This window comes from Perna viridis, chromosome 12 (assembly GCF_037379345.1).
Source record: "Perna viridis isolate PV_CMFRI_1.1 ecotype Kerala chromosome 12, ASM3737934v1, whole genome shotgun sequence".
NCBI lineage: Eukaryota > Metazoa > Mollusca > Bivalvia > Mytilida > Mytilidae > Perna > Perna viridis.
Window position 1 is genome coordinate 28,244,790 of NC_142456.1, and position 25,282 is coordinate 28,270,071.

At 33.3% G+C, this 25,282-nt stretch overlaps 2 protein-coding genes across 2 annotated transcripts; one reads left to right on the plus strand and one right to left on the minus strand.

Moving 5' to 3' along the window:
* Window positions 1-1,795: 1,795 nt before the first annotated feature.
* LOC148601905 (G protein-coupled receptor 157-like) lies at window positions 1,796-25,074 on the minus strand. Its single transcript, XM_088554281.1, has 3 exons — window positions 24,396-25,074; window positions 20,870-21,075; window positions 1,796-7,739 (listed from the first exon to the last, which is right to left on the minus strand). The coding sequence occupies exons 1-3, from the start codon at window positions 24,922-24,924 to the stop codon at window positions 7,356-7,358; spliced, it is 1,119 nt and encodes a 372-aa protein (XP_088410407.1). The 5' UTR covers window positions 24,925-25,074; the 3' UTR covers window positions 1,796-7,355.
* On the plus strand, window positions 10,933-16,641 carry LOC148601906 (uncharacterized). The gene is made up of 3 exons (XM_088554294.1): window positions 10,933-11,303; window positions 12,210-12,420; window positions 13,479-16,641. Exons 1-2 carry the CDS (start codon window positions 11,052-11,054, stop codon window positions 12,261-12,263), a joined length of 306 nt encoding a protein of 101 aa, XP_088410420.1. The 5' UTR covers window positions 10,933-11,051; the 3' UTR covers window positions 12,264-12,420; window positions 13,479-16,641.
* Window positions 25,075-25,282: the final 208 nt, after the last annotated feature.

Below are 25,282 nucleotides of genomic sequence, written 5' to 3' on the forward strand. Positions count from 1 at the left end.
TTTGTAACTTTTCTCGAAGTGATTTATCTATCTCTTTTTTCATATTGTTTACTAATTTCTCAACAATGTTTGTAACAATACTTTCAATGTCATTCTTTTTCACTAGGTTTGAAAGGGCATTATCTAGGTCTTGTATTTTAAGTACTTGCCCCAGTACTTGTTACCATGGCTACTGGATTTTATAAGAATAATCACTAAATTACTTATAAATGACTTGAACCTCCACACACCAAGGATTTAGAAAATATACACTTTTTTATGACAAAACACTAGAAATTTCTGTGTGTACTGCCTCAAAACAGCTTTATTTCAACAAAATGAGACCAAATTTTCAGAAATGACCTAACTGTATTGTACTACCTAATATGTTGCCGGAATGACTTGTGGACGGATCGACCTGGTCCGAATCGACTTGGGCCGGATCGACTTAAGGTACGAGATCACAATTAATTAGTTCCTTTTGTTAGTGTGTTTCTTCCTTATTTTTTTCTTTGCTGTCATAAACTTTATTGCTTAGTATTAACTGCAGAAATATAGGACACGGATCAAATTTACAAGGGAATTTTTTTTATTCTGTAATTTTATGTAGAAATTGTGATTTGGTCCTATGAAAGAAGGTCAAAATTAAGGACATTTGGCAGTGGTCACTTTTCATGTCTACGGGGTCTCCGAAGCAAAGTTGTTAAAAATAAAAAATGATGGTGAATTTTTCTGGCACTCTTATAGAAATCTGCTATTATATATGTTTCCATATTGGTGAAGTTTGAATGAGTATGAAGCCGTGGAATTTTTTTTATATGTCAAGATGGGTCTGTTGAAATGCACTACGAAATTAATTCTGTCCTCGTACCTTAAGGCCGGATTGGTTTAGGACCGGATCGACCTGATACCATAGAACACACGTGTACGATATTTAAAGGGAACATTTTTATCTGGTATGAATCTATAACTATAACGCTGTGGCGGATGAACACGGCGAAGTTCTGCTGGTTGTGTGACATATAAGTAAACATTAATACAAATCATATGCGAGTATTAAATACAGAAATTACGAGTGCAAGAAGTCGCTAACACTATTAGCGACTTAAAAAGGAGAGGTGAACATGTGAGCCATAAGAGCCAGGTCTGCAAATCTGAAAAAAAAAAGATGTTTTACGTATGTTAAATAATCGCCTAATCGCCACTGCAAGAAAGTCTAAATAGTAAGTGAGAATAAGAAGGAGAATAACAAAAGGAAACACACTGTTGCGTGTATTAAAATGACATCGAGGATATGAATTAGGAAATTGCTAACTGCATTGGGTGGTTGGGATTTACAGTTTGTAGTGTAATATTAAATGTGCTATGTATTAATTTCAATATTATCAGATTATCACATGACATTTTTGATATCACATGTATTATTAGCCCAAGGTTTGATATTGGCCCAAGAGCCCTGGCTCGAGGGCCAATATCAACCAAGGGCTAATAATACATGTGATATCAAAAATGTTAAGTGATGTTCTTTTTATCATATGCTTCACAATAGGAGTGCAAAATAAGGCTATTAACACCCAATCTACCATAGAACCATGTACTATTGTGCTACAAGGGGGGTCTTCAAATCAGGATGAAACTTTGTGATTATTGAAACCTTAGTAATATAAGAATTCACCAAAAATATTTCACCTAGAATCTTTCTCTGTAAGGAGCAATGGAGTTTATTAGAGAGTAAACCAGTTTTTCAGAACTGTAATTCAGATTTTTCAGGTTTTTTGACAATATTGAAATTGAAAAAAAGAGAGCAGGATACAAATCAAGTGCATAAATCTTTTATTATCAGTAAGTTTTATTGTAAAATAAATATAACACATAATTAAAATTGAGAGTAAAGTTTCAGGAGTAGTCTAGCAAAGGGATATAATCATATATCCTTTTTTTTTGGGGGGGGGGAATGCTAAAAATACAACACATTTTAAAAAGGTGATAAAATCTCATCCATTGTTGTCAGCAGATTAAACTACATGGTACTGCAAAGTTAAGGAATAGTACAAACTAATTTAAGAATGAAAAAGTAGGCACTCATGTTCTTGTATTTCAAACACAGATATGAAAGTGATGAAATTTTGAGTTTTTCAGACAAGGCTAAAAACACATCATTTCTTCATAACACGAAATACAAATCCAACAAATCACTAAATATCATTGATTTAACATAAAGGGTTCATGTTTCAATGAACTTGTCAGAAAACTTAATGTTAAGTTACCGACGCCGTCCCTGTCGCCACCCTCACCAGAAAAGCAAACCCAAGTCTCGCCTTCTACATCTTTCGCTGCAGGCAAGACCAAATTTAAAGCACAGGAAAGGAATTTATAAAAGTGCTGTGTTATTTGTTTTCCAATCCCCAATGTGTTCATTATTATGTTAACATATTCTTTTTCTTTAATAAAATAATGTTTACACTAAACTTAAAGCAGACAACAGGGGTTGCCAATGTAAACCAAAGTTGGCAGTTTTGGTCTGCCATGTATCAAGTTATCACGGGGTGACAAATTCCATAAAAGATCTATTACTTCATTGTAACAAGCAGTTGGATTTAAGTTAAAATTAACTCACAAACAAATAAATACACAAATGAAAGAGGAGAAATGAAGCCAATTGCCGAGCGTTTACGGAAAGGGTGTAATATCACTTACGGAAAGTCATGTAACATCATTCCAAAACGTGTAATAACATTTTGATATCAGCCCGCTTAGACAATCTTGTAAAATATCAAATTTTTGGCCCTAAAACTTGCTTTATTATATAGTAAGAAATGATACTTATTTTCTATAAGTATATGATAATCTAAAATATAAAAGCAAAAAAGAAAAAAATTAATAACAAAAAAGCTCAACATAAATAATTAGCAGCATGTCAGATGCAAAGAAAAGAAACAAAGACAAAAAATAACAACAAAAAACCGAGAAAATATTTCATGAAGTTGAAAACAAACAAATAAGAATAACAACAGCAATTATTTTGAAAGATTTTTACATTATAAGGAAAAAGACAAAAAAAGTTGAATGTAAAACAGCTTGTTAAAACTTTGTCATAAACAATGTAAAAAAAAACAAAATAAAAACAAACAAAAAAAAACAAAAACAAAAACATGCTGTTCACACCAAAGTACATGATTTATTCTTGAATATCATGAGCCACCCTTTAATGAGCCTCTTAATCCCCTGTCTTGCCCTACCGGTGCACCTGGTCCATGCTCCCAGTTTTTAGTGGAGTCCGAGTTGCTCATTTACTTTTGTTACTTTTTATGTATGATTTTAGTTACTTTATGTTCTTTGTTGTGTATGTCTGTTTTCCATGTCTGATCTTTGTCCCTGGATTACATTCTTTTGATTACCGCTATAACCTTGGTTCCCTTGATTACTCTTTCATGAAGGAAAAGATCGGAATAATTATTGCCTCACAGTAATGTGTTTTCCCAAGGTTAAAAGTATAAAATCACTGAAATATATCTAAAAATTGGGGATTTTCAAATGGTTACTATAGTAACAAATATAAAAAGCCCAGTTCAATTTTTGTTTGAATGGTATGATAGAACCTATTTTCTAAAAGTGTCATCCCAAAAATTTTAAAAATGCGGTCCCTTGGAAGTTTTTAAGCTTTTAATGGATAAAAGTTTTAAGGATACTTACAATAGGCCAATTAAGGCCATTTTTTAATCAGTTGCTATGGACACAGGATCATCAGATGGAATTTTTCTGGGTTGAAAATTAAAGAATAGTTAGTACTGGTTGTATAGAACAATACATGTCAAGTGAAAATGCAATTTTCATTACACAATTATGGGATCAAAATATGTCATATTTCAACAAAATAAGCAGAAAAAAATAAGGGAAATCTTGTCATTCTAAAAATGGCGCTGTAGCATCTATACTAAGAGCACAAAAAACAAAAACAAAAAAAACTCTGGATTTTTTATGCTTATATTCATCTTAACATATAAACAAAATTTCAATAAAATCCATTGACTTGTCATGTGGACCCATTTGTAATGCTTTTGTATGGTTTTATGGTAGGTTGATTGTTAAATCATACATTTTAAAACACAAAAAAAAAAAAAAAAACAACATATTTATTTTTCAACAATTTAATAATAACGGGATAATAACAGATATTTGATGTTGAAACTTTTAATGTTTATATATATATATACATTTTGTCATGAATTTAACTTGAAAAAAGTCAATTGTAATATATATCCGGTCACTTGTGCCCCAGCAAACATATTTACTATCTTGTCTTTCATATTGTCATTGAACACTTCCAGCCAACGCGATAGCACTTTCATATCACTCACAGTTTCACGTTTTGTATTAATATTCTTCATAGACTCTATATATTCCATGGTATCGTCAATCTCTATTTCCATCATACCCAGCTGTTCGTCTGCTTCGTCGCCAGACGCCATATTGTAAACAAATACGACAATTGCCGAGCGTTTACGGAAAGGGGTGTAATATCACTTACGGAAAGCCATATAACATCATTCCAAAACGTGTAATAACATTTTGATATCAGCCCGCTTAGACAATCTTGTAAAATATCAAATTTTTGGCCCTAAAACTTGTTTTATTATATAGTAAGAAATGATACTTATTTTCTATAAGTATATGATAATCTAAAATATAAGAGCAAAAAAGAAAAAAAATAATAACAAAAAAGCTCAACATAAATAATTAGCAGCATGTCAGATGCAAAGAAAAGAAACAAAGACAAAAAATAACAACAAAAAAACGAGAAAATATTTCATGAAGTTGAAAACAAACAAATAAGAATAACAACAGCAATTATTTTGAAAGATTTTTACATTATAAGGAAAAAGACAAAAAAGTTGAATGTAAAACAGCTTGTTAAAACTTTGTCATAAACAATGTAAAAAAAAAACAAAAACAAAAACATGCTGTTCATACCAAAGTACATGATTTATTCTTGAATATCATGAGCCACCCTTTAATGAGCCTCTTAATCCCCTGTCTTGCAGTTATTATTTATATAATAGGTGCTGATAAACTCACGTGGATAAAGTGGTCAATATCGTGGTATTGACTAAGACAGCGATAATGACAGTGCAACAGGCGAGGTCATTATCGCTGTCGCATTCAATACTACTGTCCTTCAGGCAGTCTAAATATCACGATATTGAACAGTTTATCAACAACTATTATATTTATTTCATTGAGGAACCATATCCTTGATTTTTTTTTGTTTCAGAAAGCGATGCAAATCGTGTTTCTGTGTCTGACAGGAGCAAACGTGCGGCTTGCCATATTTACATTGCCAACTGCTTGATCACGAATGCGTTTGAACAAGGGGATGTAACTCTCAACTCGTAATCGGGCAATACCACGATGTGATAATACCCGACGGCATGATCACATCATGGCATTGACTGGTGAAACTTTTTACTGCAGATTAGTTAATACCACGTGAAAAGGTTTTATCCAATTGAAATTACTGATTTTTTTACTGATATGAAATAAAACAATTTCACACCTTATTAACAAAAACAAACGTTATACTCATGATTGACCATAGACCGAATTTCCTCTGATCCTGCAACCCTCATCTTTTTTATTTGGATATTGATGATTGATTGTTGGGGTTTAATGCCCGAGCAGCAATATTTCAGCTACATTCAGGAGATTTGGATATTGATAAGTTGACATATTATTATATATTCGGATAATTACTGATTCCTATCAGAATCATGCAGATATTCGCAAGTCTATACGCTTAGCAATATTTTTTTCAGTAATCCCCCAATAATGGACAATTTCAAATTTTTAAATTCAAATTGTAACTAGCAGATGCTAACGAAAAAAATTCCAACTCTATATAAAATACCCGCCCCCCCCCCCCCCCCCCCAGAGAAGGCAATGGCCAGTGATCTTGGTCTTTGTTTGCATTTTATTATATTTAAAAAGGCTTGTCAAGACCCGGCGCGTCAGGCGCGTGCCCTCCTATTTCAATTTTCTGGGGAAAAATGGTTGAAAGAAAATTACTGTAAAGTGGCAGTGCGCATCCATCTTTGTTCAGTGAGCGCGCCTTTCCTTTCTGCCACCCGGCCTGTTTCCACCCCGGTAAAACTGTACTTAAATAACTGCCCAAGTACAGTTTTAGATTTTTTTGCACAACGTAAGCTCAACAGCAACGTGTGCGTACTTGAAAATAGCATTCTTGAGATGGTCCCTGTGATAGCTTTCAGCCTAACTGGAATAGCAGAAACATGCATAAAATAGAAGTTCCGTAGCAAGAAATCAGAAATTTACACTCATCTGAATCAATAAACAAAAAAAGATACACGAAACCTGAAAAATTAATTTTTATCATTGAAAATATACAGTCGTTTCAATGACTTCCTTTAATTTTTTTCCTGCTTCATGAAATATTAGTTTAGTTTATAACAATTTTATTTACTCAACTAGAACAAATGGGATAGGACACAAGTTAGTCAAACTTATGAATCCTTCTCCCAATTCATTGGAACAGTTCGGGAAAAGTTGCATACATGTGTACTTACACTTCTCTCTTGCTGTTCAAGAACCTAATCCGCCTTGGAAAAAATATAGCATCAGCTGTATTGTTCAATTGAAGCATGGCTTTTCCAAGATAGGAAAGGCGATCATGATATGTAAGCTGTAAAGGTACCAGTCTTGCACGTCAAAACGTGGAGGGTATAAAAATATAGTTTTCTTTTTGTCTCTTTACAAACTAATCTTTTGCCAAAAGATATGAACAATGACTTTTAAAATAGAGCAAACATAACACTATAAGATGACAAACTTTTGTTAAGAAATTTAACATTGTAACATGAAAATGTTCCTCTGAAAAGGTTGGTTTGGAGAGTGGAAAAAAGTGAAAGTAGAGAAAATGGCTATTTATACTTCAAGACTACTTTTCCTTCTTATCCTCGTGGACTCACCCTACTTTTTTTTTAGGGAAATTAATTTTTCACATGTCCTTAGAAATGCTACATAAGTTTATTTGAATCAATTTTTTTTTAAATCATAAAAACATTCACTTCACTATAGACGTCTATGGGAATATTAATGCAAGACTGAACCTAAAGCTGTCACTTGCGTATACCTAACAGCTTAAGTGTAAAATATTCCCATCATCCGTCGAGAACTGTTATCATTCCAGACTTTATACATATTCTGAATTGGAACCGCTTAATCTTACAATGATATAGTCGGAGCTACTCGTAAAGTTAAAAGTGAAGGTTAAAAAATGTCGAATGTCTTGGTGCTCGCTTCTATAAGCAATGTATATGCATACACCATATTATTCTAAATCTATAATTATGTGTTCCGAATTATGTACTATAATTGACAGTAACTGGGGCATTTTCGCCAATTAATGTAGAAAATTCTTCATTGTTCACATCTTGTGCTTGTCTACATCTCAATCTGGACCACAAATGTCTCCTAGTTGTTTCATCCTTAACACAGAACAGAATACATGTACAAAAGGCTTGAGCGCTACCCCCGAAGCTCTGTAAATGTAGTAGCCATTCGCTGTCATCGGTAAGATGGTTCAATGGATATTCAGAGTGTCTGTTGTACGCGTAGAGAAAGAAGCGACAAGTTCCCCATATTCTACAAATATAGCCTATCAACCATAAATACAGATAGTTTTCATCCTCTGACTTCAGCCTCTGTGATACTTCATGGAAGGATCGTCTATTATGTGTTCTTCTCTGTAAAAAGTGAGAAAAGAAAAACTTATAGCACCTCAGAAATTTCTGCACATGGAAATTCCCAGATGAAATCGATTTTAACGTGTATTAAATGAGATCATGAATAGAACTAAAACAAGATACCGGGAAGCAAATACTAGACTGACCAAGAAAACAGATAAAAGATCTTAAATAACAAGAAAATCAAAATAATATAAACAGAAAATAAAGAACACATGACAAACCAGGGCTCGCTAAAAACTGGGAGAGCGTATCAAATACACCCGTGGAGTAAATGTCCTCCGCCTTTTTAGAAACACCCAAGTTATTCAAATAAATGTTAAATACGGATGGAAACTAAGTCATAGCGCAGAAATCCGATCCAATGACGGACATATGGAAGGGGATATCCGCCATAAATATGTTCACGCGTTTCTTTTAACTTCGGTACTTGCTAATTTGCACTCTGTATTTTCTTTCTTTGTTAATCGAAGATTGTTTAAATGTTAATTCGTGAAATGCATGTTTTAGCAATGTAACTTGCAGTTTGTACGCATCTTTCTTTGTTTAAATGTCGTTTCTTTTTCTGTAACATCTTTCTTTTACATTTCTACAATTATTAATTTGTAAAATACTTCTAACCCCGAAAGTCGTAGTTTTCAAATATCTTTCTTTGTTGAAAGTCTTAAATCGGTGATTTATACAGGTTATATATAAATTTAAAACGTCTCTTTTTGAAAATCGACACGATCAACACGGTTACAAAGAACGAACTAACATTTGACAAATGAAGAATAAACATGTTACACGAGTGATTTTTCACCGGAAGATCGGGGGTTGGTCTAAGTACGGGACGGGCATTTTCCGATACATTTTTGGCTATAATTTTTGTTTTATTTAATGGCATTCAAATAAATAAAAGGATTTCCAAAGAAGAATAAAAGTATTTTAACTGATTTAAAGTTTTTTTGGAAAATGTCAAATAATATAGCGAACATCTTGACAGGACGATCTTTTGCTGTTAGAAAAAGTTCGTCCTGTAATACTTTGAATTGATTTCTGAACATGTTTCAAAAACACATACATCGTACATCAAAATATAGCTAAAAGTTAAAGCTTTAAGAATATGTTCATGATTCGTGAAAGGCATGAATTAAAATCCAGATATTTGACTTTTTCTTACCGTAACCTCGTAAAAACGCCACAAATCACTTAACAGAACAAGTCCGTCCTGTCAAGATTTTTCCACTTAAACTGACTCGAAATGAAATATTATTTATATCAAAATATACCTATTAGTATAAGCTTTAAGAATAAGTAAACATTATTTGACAAACAAGACACATTTTATGAATAATGAACTTTATTCATCAACATGTCCCCCTTTTCATCGCAATTTTCTTGTCAGGAAATTTTCAATTAGGTATCAGACGAACAAACACAGTTTTTTTTAAGTGATAAATGCCTGTCAAAAAAGTTTTACATATTCGTAAAGCCTGTATTGAAGGGTATAGTTTGATATAAAAAGTATTTAATTTTGAGAAGTTAAAAGGGGAAATATCTTGACAGGACGCACTCTTTCTCTTACGTGATTTGTACAGTTTTTGTCAAGGAAGTCTATTCATAGACTGAACTTGACTTAGAGATCGTCGGCAACCAAATTATATAACCTAGATAGACATTTCAACATATAACTACCAAAATAACACTCCGCGGGTTATTCTCCTTGCAAAGTTTGCATTAAGATATCGCTCCGCCGCCGATCATACTCCATGCCAAATATGTGATGTTTACTTTTCGTACGACATGGGCGTTTAACGATATTAAGGCTATTTAATATGTGTAGAACTGCCAAGATTTCAATGACTACATGATATTAAATATTCAATTTTTGACGCAGAGAGCTGGACTATTTTGTCAAATTGACCCGAACATTTGCAGGGAGGAAAGCTCAATCGAGATTTGCCATTTTATTTCTCTCGGTCTGACCCTTTTAATGAAGATGTCGGGAGCTTCTGATGACGGATTTTCGGAGCTACAATGCAACCTTTTTGTGTGGTAAGTATAGATTACAGTGGCGGATCCAGGGGAGGGTGCATGGGGTTGGGCCTCCTCCTTTTTATTGGAAAATTTCATGTGTGATTAAATTGATCTCAGGAATTTAACTTCTGTACATAAAATGCAAGCACTGTGTACATATATGTTGATTATTACATGTACATGTACATAAATAATATAAAATGGTAAACACATGTACATACATACAGCAAACAAAGAAGTATTCAAAACAGAAAATAACAATTTCTGTTAAATTATTATGATTTCAAAGCAGAGACTTAAACAATGTCTCTGTTGCAACGGTAAGGATGTCATGTGGCGTATTCATCACATTCTGTAGGTAATCTTGGACTATCAAAAAGGAGGGGTATCAGGTGAAATAAAGTAATGTCCTTGGGACGCGAGTGGACACATGAGCTATGACATTACACACTTGTACATGTACATGTTCCAAAAATCCAAACTTCCACGCCGACCACTGACCTTTATCGCATACCCTATATCACGCCCATAGACCTATATCCCACACCCTATATCTCCTAGACCTGTGTCACATACCATATATCACACTCCTAGACATATCTCATACTGTATAGCACACCCCTATACCTACATTGCATTCTATATCACACCCCTGACCTATATTGCATTCTATATCACACCCTAGACCTTTATTGCCTTATGTTTATCACACCCCGAGACTTATATCGCACACCAGTTGATAAAACATGAAGCAACTGTTCTACAAATCATCTAGGTTGAGTTGGTTAATAAAATTGTCAATAAGTATGTAATTTCATATTGGCCCTGTTATAGGTTTAGGTCAATCATATTGGCCTCGACAGCCGTATTGGTCCCGATGCATTGTCTTGACCAATATGACAGACCTCAAACCTATAACAGGGCCAATATGAAGTCACATATTAACATATAATATATCACACCCACAGACATATATTGCATACCTTATATCACACGCCTAGACCTATATCGCTTACTGTATATCACACCAATGGACCTATATCGCATTTTATTAACTGATTACTTAAAATACAGTGCAAATTGCCCATTTAATATAACAGGAAGTTGCATGGATTTATTACACCCGAATTTATACAGGGCAATGCCCTGTATTTAAAATTTTAATACTGGGCAATGTCCTGTATTAAAGTCGGGCAAATTCGGCTATTTCCGGAAACGTACAAATACGAAATGAACTATAGTCAAGTGTAATTTTCTGTAACAGACTATAGTTTTGCAGACGATAAACAAACAATGAACATGGCCGCACCAGAAAGAATGTCAGATCGAAAAGCAAAAAGCGGCGAGGATATGCTGGAGGTATTAGCACATGATATCATGAGATATGAAACATTGGCAGAAAATGATGAAATGTTAGCACTGGTATCGGCTCTCGCCGGGGAATCTGAAGAAGGGTGTACGATTTACGAGATTGATGTCCCACTGCCACAGCCACAGGCACAGGCACAGTTCGAGGCTGTTGACATTACTAATCCTGTCAATAATGTTAGTGATTCCGGAGCTGAAAAGGATGACATAAATGACAATAATTTTAAGTTATCAGTTAATATAGGTGTCATGAAATGGGTATTTTCATACAAAGCTTGTATTATGTCCTCTGTACGAATAAATACGAACTAATGGCAGTCATTTTAAGTAATCAGTTAATAAAGGTGTCATGAAATGGGTATTTTCATACGAAGCCTGTATTATGTCCTCGTACAGTCGTATTGGGTCGAGGTCAGCTGTATAGGCCCGAGGCAACGCCTCGGACATAATACAGGCTTCGTATGAAAATACCCATTTAATAACACTATACTCTAAATAACACCCATAGACATATGTTGCATATCATATATTACACCTTGCACAGAACACAATTGAAGTACATTTTGTATAGATAAAATATACGAAACAGGGGCGAATCCAGAACTTACGATTGGGGTGTGTGCACATTTAAAATTCGACGAGCAGAGCGAGGCGAAAAAAAAAATTTAGGTTATATTTTTGAAATATTCTCCTAAACTGGGTGCAATATAGATATCTTTTATGGTAAATTTAGCGAGAAATTAAAGTTTCAACCTAAAACCGCCTAAATCTACCCCTGACAACCCATGCTTTGCAAATTTTAGAGGGGCGCACACGCCCGCCACGCCCCGCCTAAATCCGCCCTGAGAAATAATGAACATGACATGCAAAAATCTGTTTGATATGCAGAATCAACCCTCGACCTATATCACCCCGTGGGTCAGCGGCCCTTGAGTTGATATAGGAGTCTCCTGTTGATACTGCATGTGATAGAGATTTTGGCATGTACTAGTCAGTATGGAATTTAAAGAAATAGTAATACAATGTACATGTGTACTATATCCATGTGAGTCATAACTGATTATCAATATGCTTCTTTTTTAGTACATTATGAAGATATACCAGATACCTTTATTTAGAATGCAGATCATAAAGTGAGAAACAAGATTTTCATGACACAAGAAAGATACAGTAATGTTAGAAATTCTGTGGCCATGAAAGTGCATTGAAAATGTGTTGGATATCAAGGCTACCAAAAGTAGTCATTTTCTAAGAGCTGATTTTCATGGACATTCTTACATGTACAATGTACTAGGTAAGTGTTGAAGGTATACATTATTTATTCATATACTTTGTATGTACACAGTTATTTAAAATTTTCAAAACTGGTGATAGGTATACTGTTTTTATTGCTAGGGTAGAACAGTGTAGTCAAATTTCTTAGCAAAATTTGCAGTTTACATTTGTATGTCTGTGATTAAGAAATTTACACTGAAAACTACAAAAATACATGTGCATGTACTCTAACTATGGTCACTTGCATATGCAGCACAGTATCAATTAAAGATTTTATACATTAAACTATGATATTTGTAATATAGAAAATACATGTATCTAATTTGTTTTCTACTTTACAATGTGACATTAATTGCTCACAAATAAATCAACATTCAGGGATTGATCCAGAGATTTTGAAATGGGGGTCCAAACATCATTATAAATCAGCAGGTAGCTAAAATCATACATGGAAGAATCCCTAAAGCAATATCCTCAGCAAGCTTTCCAAATTGTGTATTTATAAGATTTTTGTGTGGTAAATGAAATTACTTTTAAACTCATCACTTCAAACCACTTTTATGATCCATCTGGTTATGAGGGGATGTTGTCTTAACAATGACAGGTGAAAAGTAACCTGTTCTACTCTTACATGTATGTTACCTATTATTAATAATTATTGAAACAACATGTGCTCATGAAATACACTGTACATTTTTGTAAAGTTTGTTATGTTATTTCAGACAAATTTGAATTATTTTAGAGATAGAAATGTTTATTTTATATTAAAAGAATAAAACCTAAGAACATGGAAATATAGAAGGACAAAAACTATGATTAACGACAGAAATATTGTTTGCAAATTTTCAATTGACCAGTATTGATTACTGTGGGATTAATGACCAGGTGGTTTAAAAGCCAGTAAAAACCTGGTACTATTATAACAACCTTTATTTTTGCCTGATTTGCTCGAAATTATATGTACATGTAACAATATTTCCCAACAATAGGAGGTTTCTCATATTTTCATGAATTTCATTGTAACATTTTGCATATATCAGACACTGTTATGATTTTTTTTCTTTGATTTCTTTTCAGTGGTTATCACTTAGAAGTTTCACTTGATGAAGTGAGAAGAAATCGAAAGTAAAACAGACCATTTCTGTGCTGGGACACTATCTAAGCATGAAACAAAGTTCATGATTCTCAAGTACTGGTACATGTATGTGTAGCATAAAGCAGCTGTAAATGTATATGTCAACATCTCTTAATAAAAAAAAAACTAAAAACATTAGCACTTATGTATTTGCAAAACATAAGAGTTACTTGAATTGTAATCATATATATTTGTGAAACAATCATGCAGAAAAAAGTGAAAGAAATGCACATACATTATTGAAGGCAGACAGGTATAAAACAATCAGCAAATAGTGATTCATCATAAAAAAGTGGTACTCATGGGGTATGGGTTCACTAGTAATCTTTTTTGTTTTGGAGAGAAAAAAAGATGGATTTATACTCAAAGTGCGTGTGTGATAAAGACATCAAATTCCCTGTATTCACCACATACCATTGACTTTCCAACTTAATTGGAATCATAAATTGCTCAAAACTATGAGCTACGAAGTTGTTCTTAGTTTAATGATATATTAACTGCATAGTAATTTTTACAACAAGAGTTTTTATCCTTGTTTGAACTGAAAAATTCCTAGAGAACAGTAATCGTTTATTGTACATACCATAGCCTAATCTAGACAACAATGACAAGGACATATTTTAGTTTTAATTAATTACAAAAAAATTCTACATCAAAGTGAGCACAAGGAAGGAGAAGTTTTTTGCTCATTTCTTCCTTGAGATTGGACCTTTGTTCAACTTCCTCCAGTTTGCAGGATTCATTTCTACTTCATGCATCTCCAAACCGAAATTTCAAGGTGTGGGTCCATTCTTTCTTTGAAAATTCATCGAATATGATAATCAGTGATTATCAGTGGAATTCATATTTTTTTAAGAAATGCTGATTTAAGTATTAGGAAATTTGAGGACATCAACGTACGTGTACAGCCAGGAATACCAAAAACAATAATACAAAAGAAGATCCAAAAATTTATATTGATAAACGGACTGTATAAATATACACTGCGTTAAAACAAATGGTTATTCTTTAAAAGGACTAAGTTTTGATCGGTTTATTTAGCTTACAATTTGGTTACATGAATATTTTGATTACTTCGAGGTTTTCCTTGACTTAGTGCCGCAGCACTTTGATTTACGGGGGTATGGTAACAAAACATATATACTTGAATATAAATATTTGAAATTTACTTATTATAAGTCTATCAAAAATATTTATCGTATTCTTGGAGCTTTTAATTTGTACTTCATTTTGATGTATAGATATTTGAAATTAATTTAGAGATATATCCAAAATCTTGACAGTACGAACTTTTTTCGGGGTGAAACATCTTCATTTATAGACATAATTAGATCTAGAACATTAATATGTAAATACACGTGTTCCTTTCTGTTATTGAGTTAATTTGTGCTATCAGTTAATTAAAATGACACGTTGTTATAAAAGATTAACTGAATATAAACAATGTCTGCATGCTAATTGTGTGTGGTGTAATTGTTTGATGTATATTTAAGTAGGGCTGTCTTTAGTGCTATAGCGTGTTTTTTCCAAGTTCAGCATCAATAATATAAAGTCTATCTATCAAATATTTAATGGGAAAGAATATTCTGATTTCTTTCCTTGTAACATATGTGTCAGACAAGGAGAAAACTTGTCATCTATACTCTTTTCAATATATGTCAGTGATTTAGAACTTTTTCAAGAATCGAAACATTCATGGACTGAATCCTCTAAAAGGAGAAATTGAAACTGAACTCTCTCATTTTTAAAATCTTTTCAGTATATTATATGCTGACGACACGGTGTTACTATCAGAATCAGAATCCAATCTACAAAAACAACTTGATGCACTTTATGACTATTGCACATGGTGGAAACTTAAAGCTAGTGTTAGAAAAAGTAAATTTGTTGTTTTTTCAAAAGGCAAGATGTTTGAAAAATTAAGTTTTAAGTAAAATGTACAATGATGCATCTCTTGATACGGTTGATAGTTTCAATTATTTATGAATGTTGTTGTCAAGAATGGGTAACTTTTCAAAAGCGAAAAAAAGCAAACGTAGAAAAGGCAAATCGAGCCATGTACTGTAACAATGTTCTACGTAAATGCAGATTACACAACTTATCTCTGGAATGCCAATTTAATTTATTTGACCGAGTTATACAACTTATTCTCTTATACGTTTGCGAAGTTTGGGCATTGAAAATAATACTGTTATAGAAAGGGTGCATCTAATATTTGTTAGGCCCTAATGCATGTCAAAAAGTCAACCCAAGATTTTACGGTTTACGGGGAACTAGCTAAATATCCATTGGAAATAAAAAATTAAACTGAGAATCATTGGCTTTTGGCTTAAACTAGTTACTGGAAAATCTGAAAAGCTACCTGCAATTTTATTTAACTTTGCTCTTAAAAATATGGTAATAGAATATTCTGATTAAATCAGTACTAGATGAGTATGGTTTGTCTTTTGTTTGGAATGGACAACACGAACATAATGCATCTGGGATATTTTTGACAATTAAGCAAAGCTTTTTAGACCAATTATTTCAACAGTCGTGGAACTCAAAATTGAAAAACTGACCTAAATCTCTGAATTATAGATTGTATAAAGAAGATTTTGAAATTTCAGAAGTTTAGATGACAAAAATATTGTTGCTCTTTGTAGATTTAGAACCTTGAATAACCTTCCAATTGAAAGTGGGCATTGGCAAAATAAAAGTAGAGAAAATAGAAAATGTCATTTATGTAATTCGGGAGATATTGTGGATGAGTTCCATTATTTGTGGACATCGTTTGATAGTGACAGAAAAATCCTTCTCGCAGGAAAATTTGTTAAAAGACCAAATATTATTAAATTTAAAGCTTTGATGAAAAGCTCACCACCTTCTGTTCTCAGCAATTTATGTAAGCTTAGGCGACAAATTACAAAAATGTTGTCTCCAGGGTAGTTCTCTAAATTTGTGTATATTCAAATTCATCATGAATGTGACTCAATATTATACCTTCCAATACATGTACACTAACCAACTTCTTATGTATATTATATATCTATGTAAATTGTATTGAATTCGTTCGTTGTACTATAGTATTACGGTGTTTGAGTAATAAACTATACATAGCATCTGCACGAGATTTGTGTTTCCGAACACTACAGCTTTTAACCCCATTTTTATAGTCACAACCTACCATATAGTTCATTAGTGATTTAGGAAACATCCTGAAATCTTCCTTTTCTTAACATGAAATCAAATGGTCTCTCATATATTTTCTTCGTACTGAATATGAAGACGCCAATAAAACCACTTATACAGAATTCAACCGTGTTAGTAATCGCATATAAACCACAATCAACTGAATTATAGATTGTTTATGAATTTCTGGGATTTTGACGAGAAGTAACGTTTTTCTGTTACATGAGTAAATCTGTGATGACTGGATTTCCCGAGAAACTGTTAATTTAACAAATAAACTATCTAAAACATAAACCTGTTTTTTTTTTATCAGTTTGGACTGATGCTACACAATGGTGCTTACCTGTATGGTGCATTTGTGCTGATTTACTTGACGCTTTTTTCAAATTTTCTATTTTTTGTGCGATGACCACTTTTGTCAAAAGTGTCTTGGAAACCCGATTTATGTGGAAACTGTTTTGTTAAAATTGAATGTATGCACATAATTCATTTCTTAACGTTCCTACCCAAGGTATGCGTTGTGTTAAAATGTCTGCCTGGATATGTTTTTCGTTGTAATCGAGTTTCCTCTTTTTCATATGTAGGTTAAGTTAAGCATGTGGTAATTCTGGACTGACATCTATACATGTACGTGTTTCATTCAGAGTGTCATTTTCCTGGATTGTCTCTAAATTGAATTGTAACTTTTTTCTTGATACTGGAGTAGATTTGCTTGTTCTCTTTCTACTGTTTTTGGTAGTAGGTGAACATTGAAAAAGATTCTTTTTTCAACAGGTTCAATCCCTATGCTGATTTTTGCTTTTAGGATATTGAAGCATGTTGTTGTTGATGGACATAGACATGATTCTTTGGGAACTGTTGTGACACAATTCTTACCACTTCTACCTTGAACAATAAAGGTACCCTGAGTGGGTACATTAGTGATTAGGTTATTGTCTATTAAATAACTTGCAAGTGCATGTTGACTACTTACTGCTGGAGGGAGAGATATTTTTTTCCTGTACATGCGATGTGTCTGATAATTTTTCCCCATGCCATTTCTCATCTCCCAACTCATGCTCCGCTTCATTTCAGGAAGGCCATTCATTGATTTGAGGCTCTTTTTTATGTATTCTATTATGTCAGAAGGTGCAATAAGTCTTTTAGAAATAACTAATTCGTCACTCAAAACAGCTGCTTTAGAAAACTCGTTTTAGGTGATAGTTAGCTGTGCAAGACAAGCCTCTAAGAATCTCACAGTTTTAAAGTTTTGTAAAATGTGGAAATCGAGAACAATCATGTCAACAGTCAGTTCCTGCTATTCATTCTCTTGTTTCAAGACAACATAATAGCTCACTGATAATTTATTTGTTATACCAGAGCACGGATCATAGAGTTCATCAAATTGGTCTAAAACCCATTTACCTGCATGATTAATTATGTATTAGATTAACAAGGTATGAAAGTTTTACCAGCCAGTTAATGGTGATTTTAGAGATCGTTGATCCAATTTAGGCAGATTACAAAGAACATTTGTATGTAGGTCGACCTTACAAGATTTCTGCTCATAAAACTACTGTTTTGAGACTGGTTAAGATTCTATATAGAATAGTACCTCCTATTTTAACTGCATTCAATTTTCATTAAATATACATACTTAAGTTCTAAGCCTAATTATGTCGATAAACGAAAATTTTTTACCACGAAGGATGTTCGTCCTGTCAAAATTTTGGATTGATCTCTAAATCAATTTAAAATACCAAAAACATTCCGCTAGAATCTCAATGACATAATGTGATAAAGATTTAAATTCAATTTCATTCAGCTGTCCTCAAGAAGTTAGAAACATGACCGCCTTAGGTAGAAGAATGATGACATTCGTGTTTTGCATCAGGGAACTCCAAAAGTCATCCAAATGACAATGCAAAATAAGAGGTACCATATCGCATCATATGATGAAAATTGTCCTCAAGTTTCATCGAATTCTATTCAGTGGTTTCGGAGTTGTAGAAGGACGGACGGACAGACGGACGGGCGAACAACTTGATCACTATATATCCCAACTTTAAAAAGCAAACTCTGAGAGTATAATGATCAAATCCAATACTATGGTCAAATGAACTTAGTAAAACTAAACAATACCTTGGACTTTTCAAGTTTTGCAAGGGCAGAATATTTCGTATTGCGCAGTAAATATTTGTGCCTGACATCAAAGTAAACAATAGCCAAAGGATTATGTGTGTAGTAAGTACAGTGAAAATTAATATTTCAGAATAAGTTATCGATAAAATATTATATTAAAACTGATTAAATTGATAAAATTCCGTATATAGCATTTGTTGTGAAGAAACGTGTATTCAACTTAAAATTTTCACAACACCCTCGATCAAATTGAACTAGCATGTAAATACTGAAAGGAAGATACTATAAATCGTCTCTCATTCAGTATTACATAATTTATAACTGAACATGATCAAAACAAAGTGTTTACTTCCCGAACACTTCAAATGGTGGAAGTATTTATCAGAAAGCGTTTAATGAGAGTGAAAAATGACGATTTCTCATATGATTCTGGTATATTTGGTATTTCCACACAATCAGAATCAGACGGTGGATATTCTAAAATCTATTAATTAATAGACAATTACAAACACTTGAGAAGAATGGGCTTTTTTGAAAACGCCTCTACATCATCCTCATGTAAACAGTCACATGGCAGTGCTTTCGAACCTACATAATAGCACGTAAATTTTGACATTCGACGTCTTTCTAGTAATCCAGGGAGTGTTATACAAAGTCACCGATATACCTATTTTTAAAAATTGACATTATTTAGAGGTCAGTGACATTGTTGACCTTTCCCAAAACTACCCTATAACCTTTAAATAGAAAACGTGCATTTGTTTTAAATTTGGGAAGTTAGAAAAATCATGATAATACATGTATCTGCCATTTTTGCCCCAAAACACCATTTCCATCATTTTGATTACTAACTGAAAAATAATTTATTTTAATTATTTGTGATTAACTATTTATATCCCGACAGTCAAGGTCAAGAATGAGCAAAGCAATCAATGGAACCAAGGTCATAGCGGAAATCAAAAGAATGTAATCCAGGGACAAAGACCAGACATGGAAGAGTAAGCAAGGGAACCAAGGTTATAGCGGAAATCAAAAGAATGTACTCAAGGGACAAAGACCAGACATGGAAGAGTAATCAATGGAACCAACTGAAGGTTATAGCGGAAATCAAAAGAATATACTCCAGGGACAAAAACCAGACATGGAAGAGTAACCAAGGGAACCAAGGTTATAGCGGAAATCAAAAGAATGTAATCCAGGGACAAAGACCAGACATGGAAGAGTAATCAAGGGAACCAAGGTTATAGCGGAAATCAAAAGAATGTACTCCAGGGACAAAGACCAGACATGGAAAACAGACATACACAACAAAGAACATAAAGTAACTAAAATACATACAAAGTAACAAAAGTAAATTAGCAACTCGGACTCCACTAGGGATATATATTTTTTTAAATATCAAAGTTTTCATTTTCTTCTTGTATTTTGATATCAAGCTTATACTTAATTGTTTACATAAAATAGAAAGCAAAAAAACTTAACCCCCCCTCCACACACACACACACACACACACACACACACACACACAGAAGTGCCCGTGACTTACTTCATAGTGTAAATATAGATCATAAATAGATAACCCACACCCTATGATACAATTTGAACTTTCACACAATTTTATATTCATGAAGGTCTACGCACAGTCCGTTTAAGACTTGGGAATATGTTATCATTAATTACAACTTGACTGTTAAATGTCACTCCGTTGTAATATTATAATAACCCGTTCCAACATGCCACAACCTGTTCCAGACATTGGAATTACCCAGTGTATTTGCCATTTGTTTGATCCTTTAGACTATTTTTGTTCTTGTCGTTTTTTTTCTATGATTTTCTGTTTGTTTTGAATCATTTTGTTCGGAATCCCCGAGGATAATTTTGGAGCACTTCTCTGACTTCGGCGTTTTCGCTCCCAAACTCAAGCTGTTTTTTGCTTTCTAATCATTCTTTAAGAAAAAAATCGAGCAACAGCAGCAACAAAACAAAATTAACAAATTTAAAAACAATAACACGGTCCTTTATAATTATATCGATGACTGACCTGTTTCCACATGTATCCCTTCAACAGTATAAAACTGACACAGGTTATCAGATACCACAGAACTTCCCATCCCTTTCCAGAAACCACCATCCAAAGCGTTCTGACATCCTTTGGCCGACACGATGATACCCAACACCAAGCTCCAGTTCCCTCAGAGAAATCCTCACCTAAGACGTCCTTGGAAAATGCAGCAATCGTAATGCTTACTGTTCAAGAGATTAAATAAAAATTTATCTTAAACGATATTGAGGCTTAGGCGTCATTTCTTCCCGTTGTATACAGGATCATTCTCTATGATTTAAAGACGTATTTGAGAATAAAAATAAAAAGATGGCGAAAAGTAATATTAGCATACACGAAGCTCATGACAATATATGGGGGGTGGGGGGGGGGTCAATCAAGTGTCCCTTCATTGCAAGTCCAGGCAAATATATACCCAGTGACAAAATAAATACCATAAAAGGTTCAAAATCGTTCTGTAAGAAATGATGTACGTAATTGTGAAGTGATACAGTTTTAACTTTTAACGCACGTGCAGAATTGATATAGCAGTCGCCATAGCCTATAGATTTGTCAAATCTGATAGCATCTGCAACTTTTCTTAATTCCGCTGCAGGAAAGTAGTCCCATTGACATATCCCGTTAAGGTTCAAATGCAAACTACCGTTATTTCTAAAATAGCAGGATCAATTTCATGTTCTTTACGCCGATAAACAACACCAATACAATTACACAACTTTTATTAGAGCTAAATTTGCTGATTTATATTTTGATTTGAGTAAATAACGATCCAACAAATAGTTGACCTTTAACATCTAACAGTACCTGTTGCAAATGTGTATGATAAGATCAGTAGTTTACTTTCGATGTTCAAGTTTTCTAAGAATTGTTAGACGCATAATAAACTATTTGATATTAAGCTGGGAAGGAAATCATCAATCCTAGAAAGGAAAATATAAGGAGGGGTGCTGAGTACAAATGGAAAAAGATGTGCTCACATTTCATGCGGGGTTTGCTACATATATTTACATAAAAGGGGGAAACAATAATTCCGACTAAGATGGGGTTCCAGGATTTTATTTGCTCATTTTTGGCTGCATTTATAAACGAAAAGATTACCCAATCCCCAACACCATCATTTATAAAAAAAAATGTGGTCTTATCTTGCATGAGACCGTTATACCGAAAGATTTTGTTCTATTATTTATGATCACAGAAGATCTTCTTATCCCATATGTATCCATCTGAACGAAAAAAAAACACACCGAATCAAACGAACTGAAACGAACTGAAAACTGACTGCTAGGTCGAAAGCAATTTGTGTACCGATCTGAATCTTTTTAGATTTTAGTGTGGTTATCGCTTCGGTTGTGACGCCGGAAGAAGATGACAAGTAAACATAGAATTTTGCTTAGAAGGAGGCATAGTAATTTAGATAAAATTGGGTTTCAGTATGTGGTCTGGTGTGATCTATATTTTGTTATAATCTATATAGCAGTCTATGCGACAATTTGTAGCACTTGATCTTTGTAGCTCATCAAACTGAGAAATAACTGTAGCTAGATGAGAGGTGACAAGGGCAGGACATATTTCAACGATTGTGGCTTAAGTTTGAATAACTTTACAGACAGTTGAGACCTGGATCCAATCGGAATTACTCGGCCATTTCCGCTACACTTAAAATAATCTTCGGAGTTACATTGAATTGGCAAACTAGTAGTTTTCAGTTCTATTATGCAGGATACTACGAGACATCATCACCAACATAGCAGTGCATTATCAACTATAATTTGTTCTTTGAGTACTAATAGTTCGTCCCTCAAAGGCAATAATTAAAATCATACTATAAAGATTTTTTTATCAAAAATAAGTCAAAAGTTAAAAAAAAATGGATCATGAAAAAAGAGAAAAAAAAATAGAATGAGCTTTTCCCAACCTATTTATTTTCAAATAAGCATGCGTCAATGGTCAAATAAAAAGTCAACCAAACATGTCAATCTACTACAGATCTATATATAAGTGGTGATTTTCATTTTATATGGAGTCGAACTTACAATATTGTTGAAGTTTTATCAACTTTAAAGAAAAATCACTACGTGATTTATTTACTTTCTATAAAAAGAAATGATGTTCGATAAACGCACTATAATATAGCGGTATCCGAACTTGACTTCTAGACAAAAATGTCCTTAGTTTTGGAGATTTTTTACTATGACAAGATTTTGCAGTGTGGGAATACCATCTTTCTCTTTTTGTAAAAAAACAGTACTTACCTGGCATTTATTTCATATTTAAAAAAAAGGAGTTTTTCATTTCTTGATTACTTACTAATTATGATTGTTATTACTAGGAAACACTTTCGGCCTATTAAGAGGCAATTTAAAATAAATGTATGTAGTTTTATGGGAAAAAAAATCTTTTGAAAATATTTAGAAGATTAATTCACCAATCAATTTTATATGCGAAAGAGGAGGGGGACTTTGGACGAACATACCCTAAAACTTTAAGATGAAAAACTTTTGGTAACAGAACTTAATTTCGGGATAATTGAGCCTAAATATAGGCGATTTATTACATTTTATATAGATTCTATAGGGAACTTTTACAGTTTCGCACACTATTAAAAAACTGGTAGATAAAATTTCTGAAAAATTTGTATCAAGAACACTTATCTGACATTGTTTCATATTTCAGAAAGATAATTGGGGGGTCACCGATCATTTTCTTCAAATAAAAAACACATCAAATTCTCATTACATTTCTATTATACATTTTCCCGCAAATTGTATGTATCTACCCCTGGAATTTCACCATAAATAGGTTTATGCCAACAATTTATTATTAAAGAAATTTTTTTCGTCTTTTCAAACACTATTTGCATATTGAAAATGCATACTTCTATATAACTTTGATAGATGACAGAAAAAAATGGTCCGTGTAACCGAGCAAATTTCGCAGCTGCAAATTAGCAGTTCTGTTTTCATTCGTTTTTCGTGGCAAGACCTGTAGTGCCAAAATCTATCTATAGAAGAATACAATAATACAATTTGAGGAACGGTAGCGAAATAACAAAACTGTGCTAACTTAGTAAAATGCATACGAAAATACGGCCAGAAAAATCATCGGTTTACAGTTATTGATATTTATTATTTCCCTATCACAAAAGTATTGCCTCACACTGACAGATTACTTCCCGCTTCTCTTTCCTTTGTTTATAGTCCCAATACCAACATTCTTTTAACCTGGATTCCCTCTCCCTATTACATTCATCGCAATTTCAACTCTATCCACAATGTTAGTTCAAAAAGCTATAGTCACTATATTACAACATTAAATTTCTTTCTATGCCATTTTTCATGAGTAAAATTGGACTGCTAGCTAACATTGTTTGAAACCTTTAAATCAAACAATTAACACACTGTTTTAACCAAAAAGGCTTAATTGCATGTGCTTAAGGGTAAAAACACTTTGTAATAAAGAAACATCAACAAATGTAAACAAAATTTACAAACTGGTATGTACTTACGAGGAACAAACCAACAAACAGTATGCGTAAATATTTTGAGGGTCCAAGGATGTGTTCCATGACGACAATAGACTAAAGCTATAAATAAATGGATAGCAATAACAGTATTCCAGAAGTATGACCACATATTGGCAACTGTCGTAACGAAACTTTGAGCAACACAAACGACGTCACATTTCTCTTGGCAGTTAACAAATATTCCATCTTCATACCGCACAAGGTATCGTACTGTACCTACAAAGTTTGCCACAGCTACCAGCCAATCCGATAGCGTAAGATAAAGTAACAATCGACGAGTTTCATTCTCAGGACGAAAAGGATTCACTGCACAAAATGCTATGAAGACGAAAAACCCTCCAAATATAGATAGAGAACTTGAAATAAATGTCAACGTAATGTCGAGTGAACTTATCGGTTTGATCGTAGCATTGTCCAAACCTACAGATGTTATCAAAATTGATATGGTACCGTTCTCCATAATGCGGAAGTGTTTAAGTCGCCTTCTATGATAGATTTTGGTTTTGTTCATCGATCAAAATACACTTTATTTAGCTGTTCTATTTATAGTCCACTTGACTAGGATTTTTAAATGCTCAGTGTGCTGATGTTAGTGATATAATGACTCTGATATTGTAATCACCTGTGAATCTCATATAAAACTAAAATGGTGCAGAGAAGGTGTAAACCAGATAGATGAACTTTCGTTTTCTAGATGCTGGTTTTAGGACAAACCGTCACGTGACTTTGAGGTCAGGAATAAATGGTAAAGCAAACATCATTTCTACAGCTGCAACTGAGTATGGCAAAAGCATGGAAGCTGTGGCTCTTCAACAGTACTCTGAGAAATACTTTAAAAATCATGAAAAGGCTAAAATAACTAAATTAGC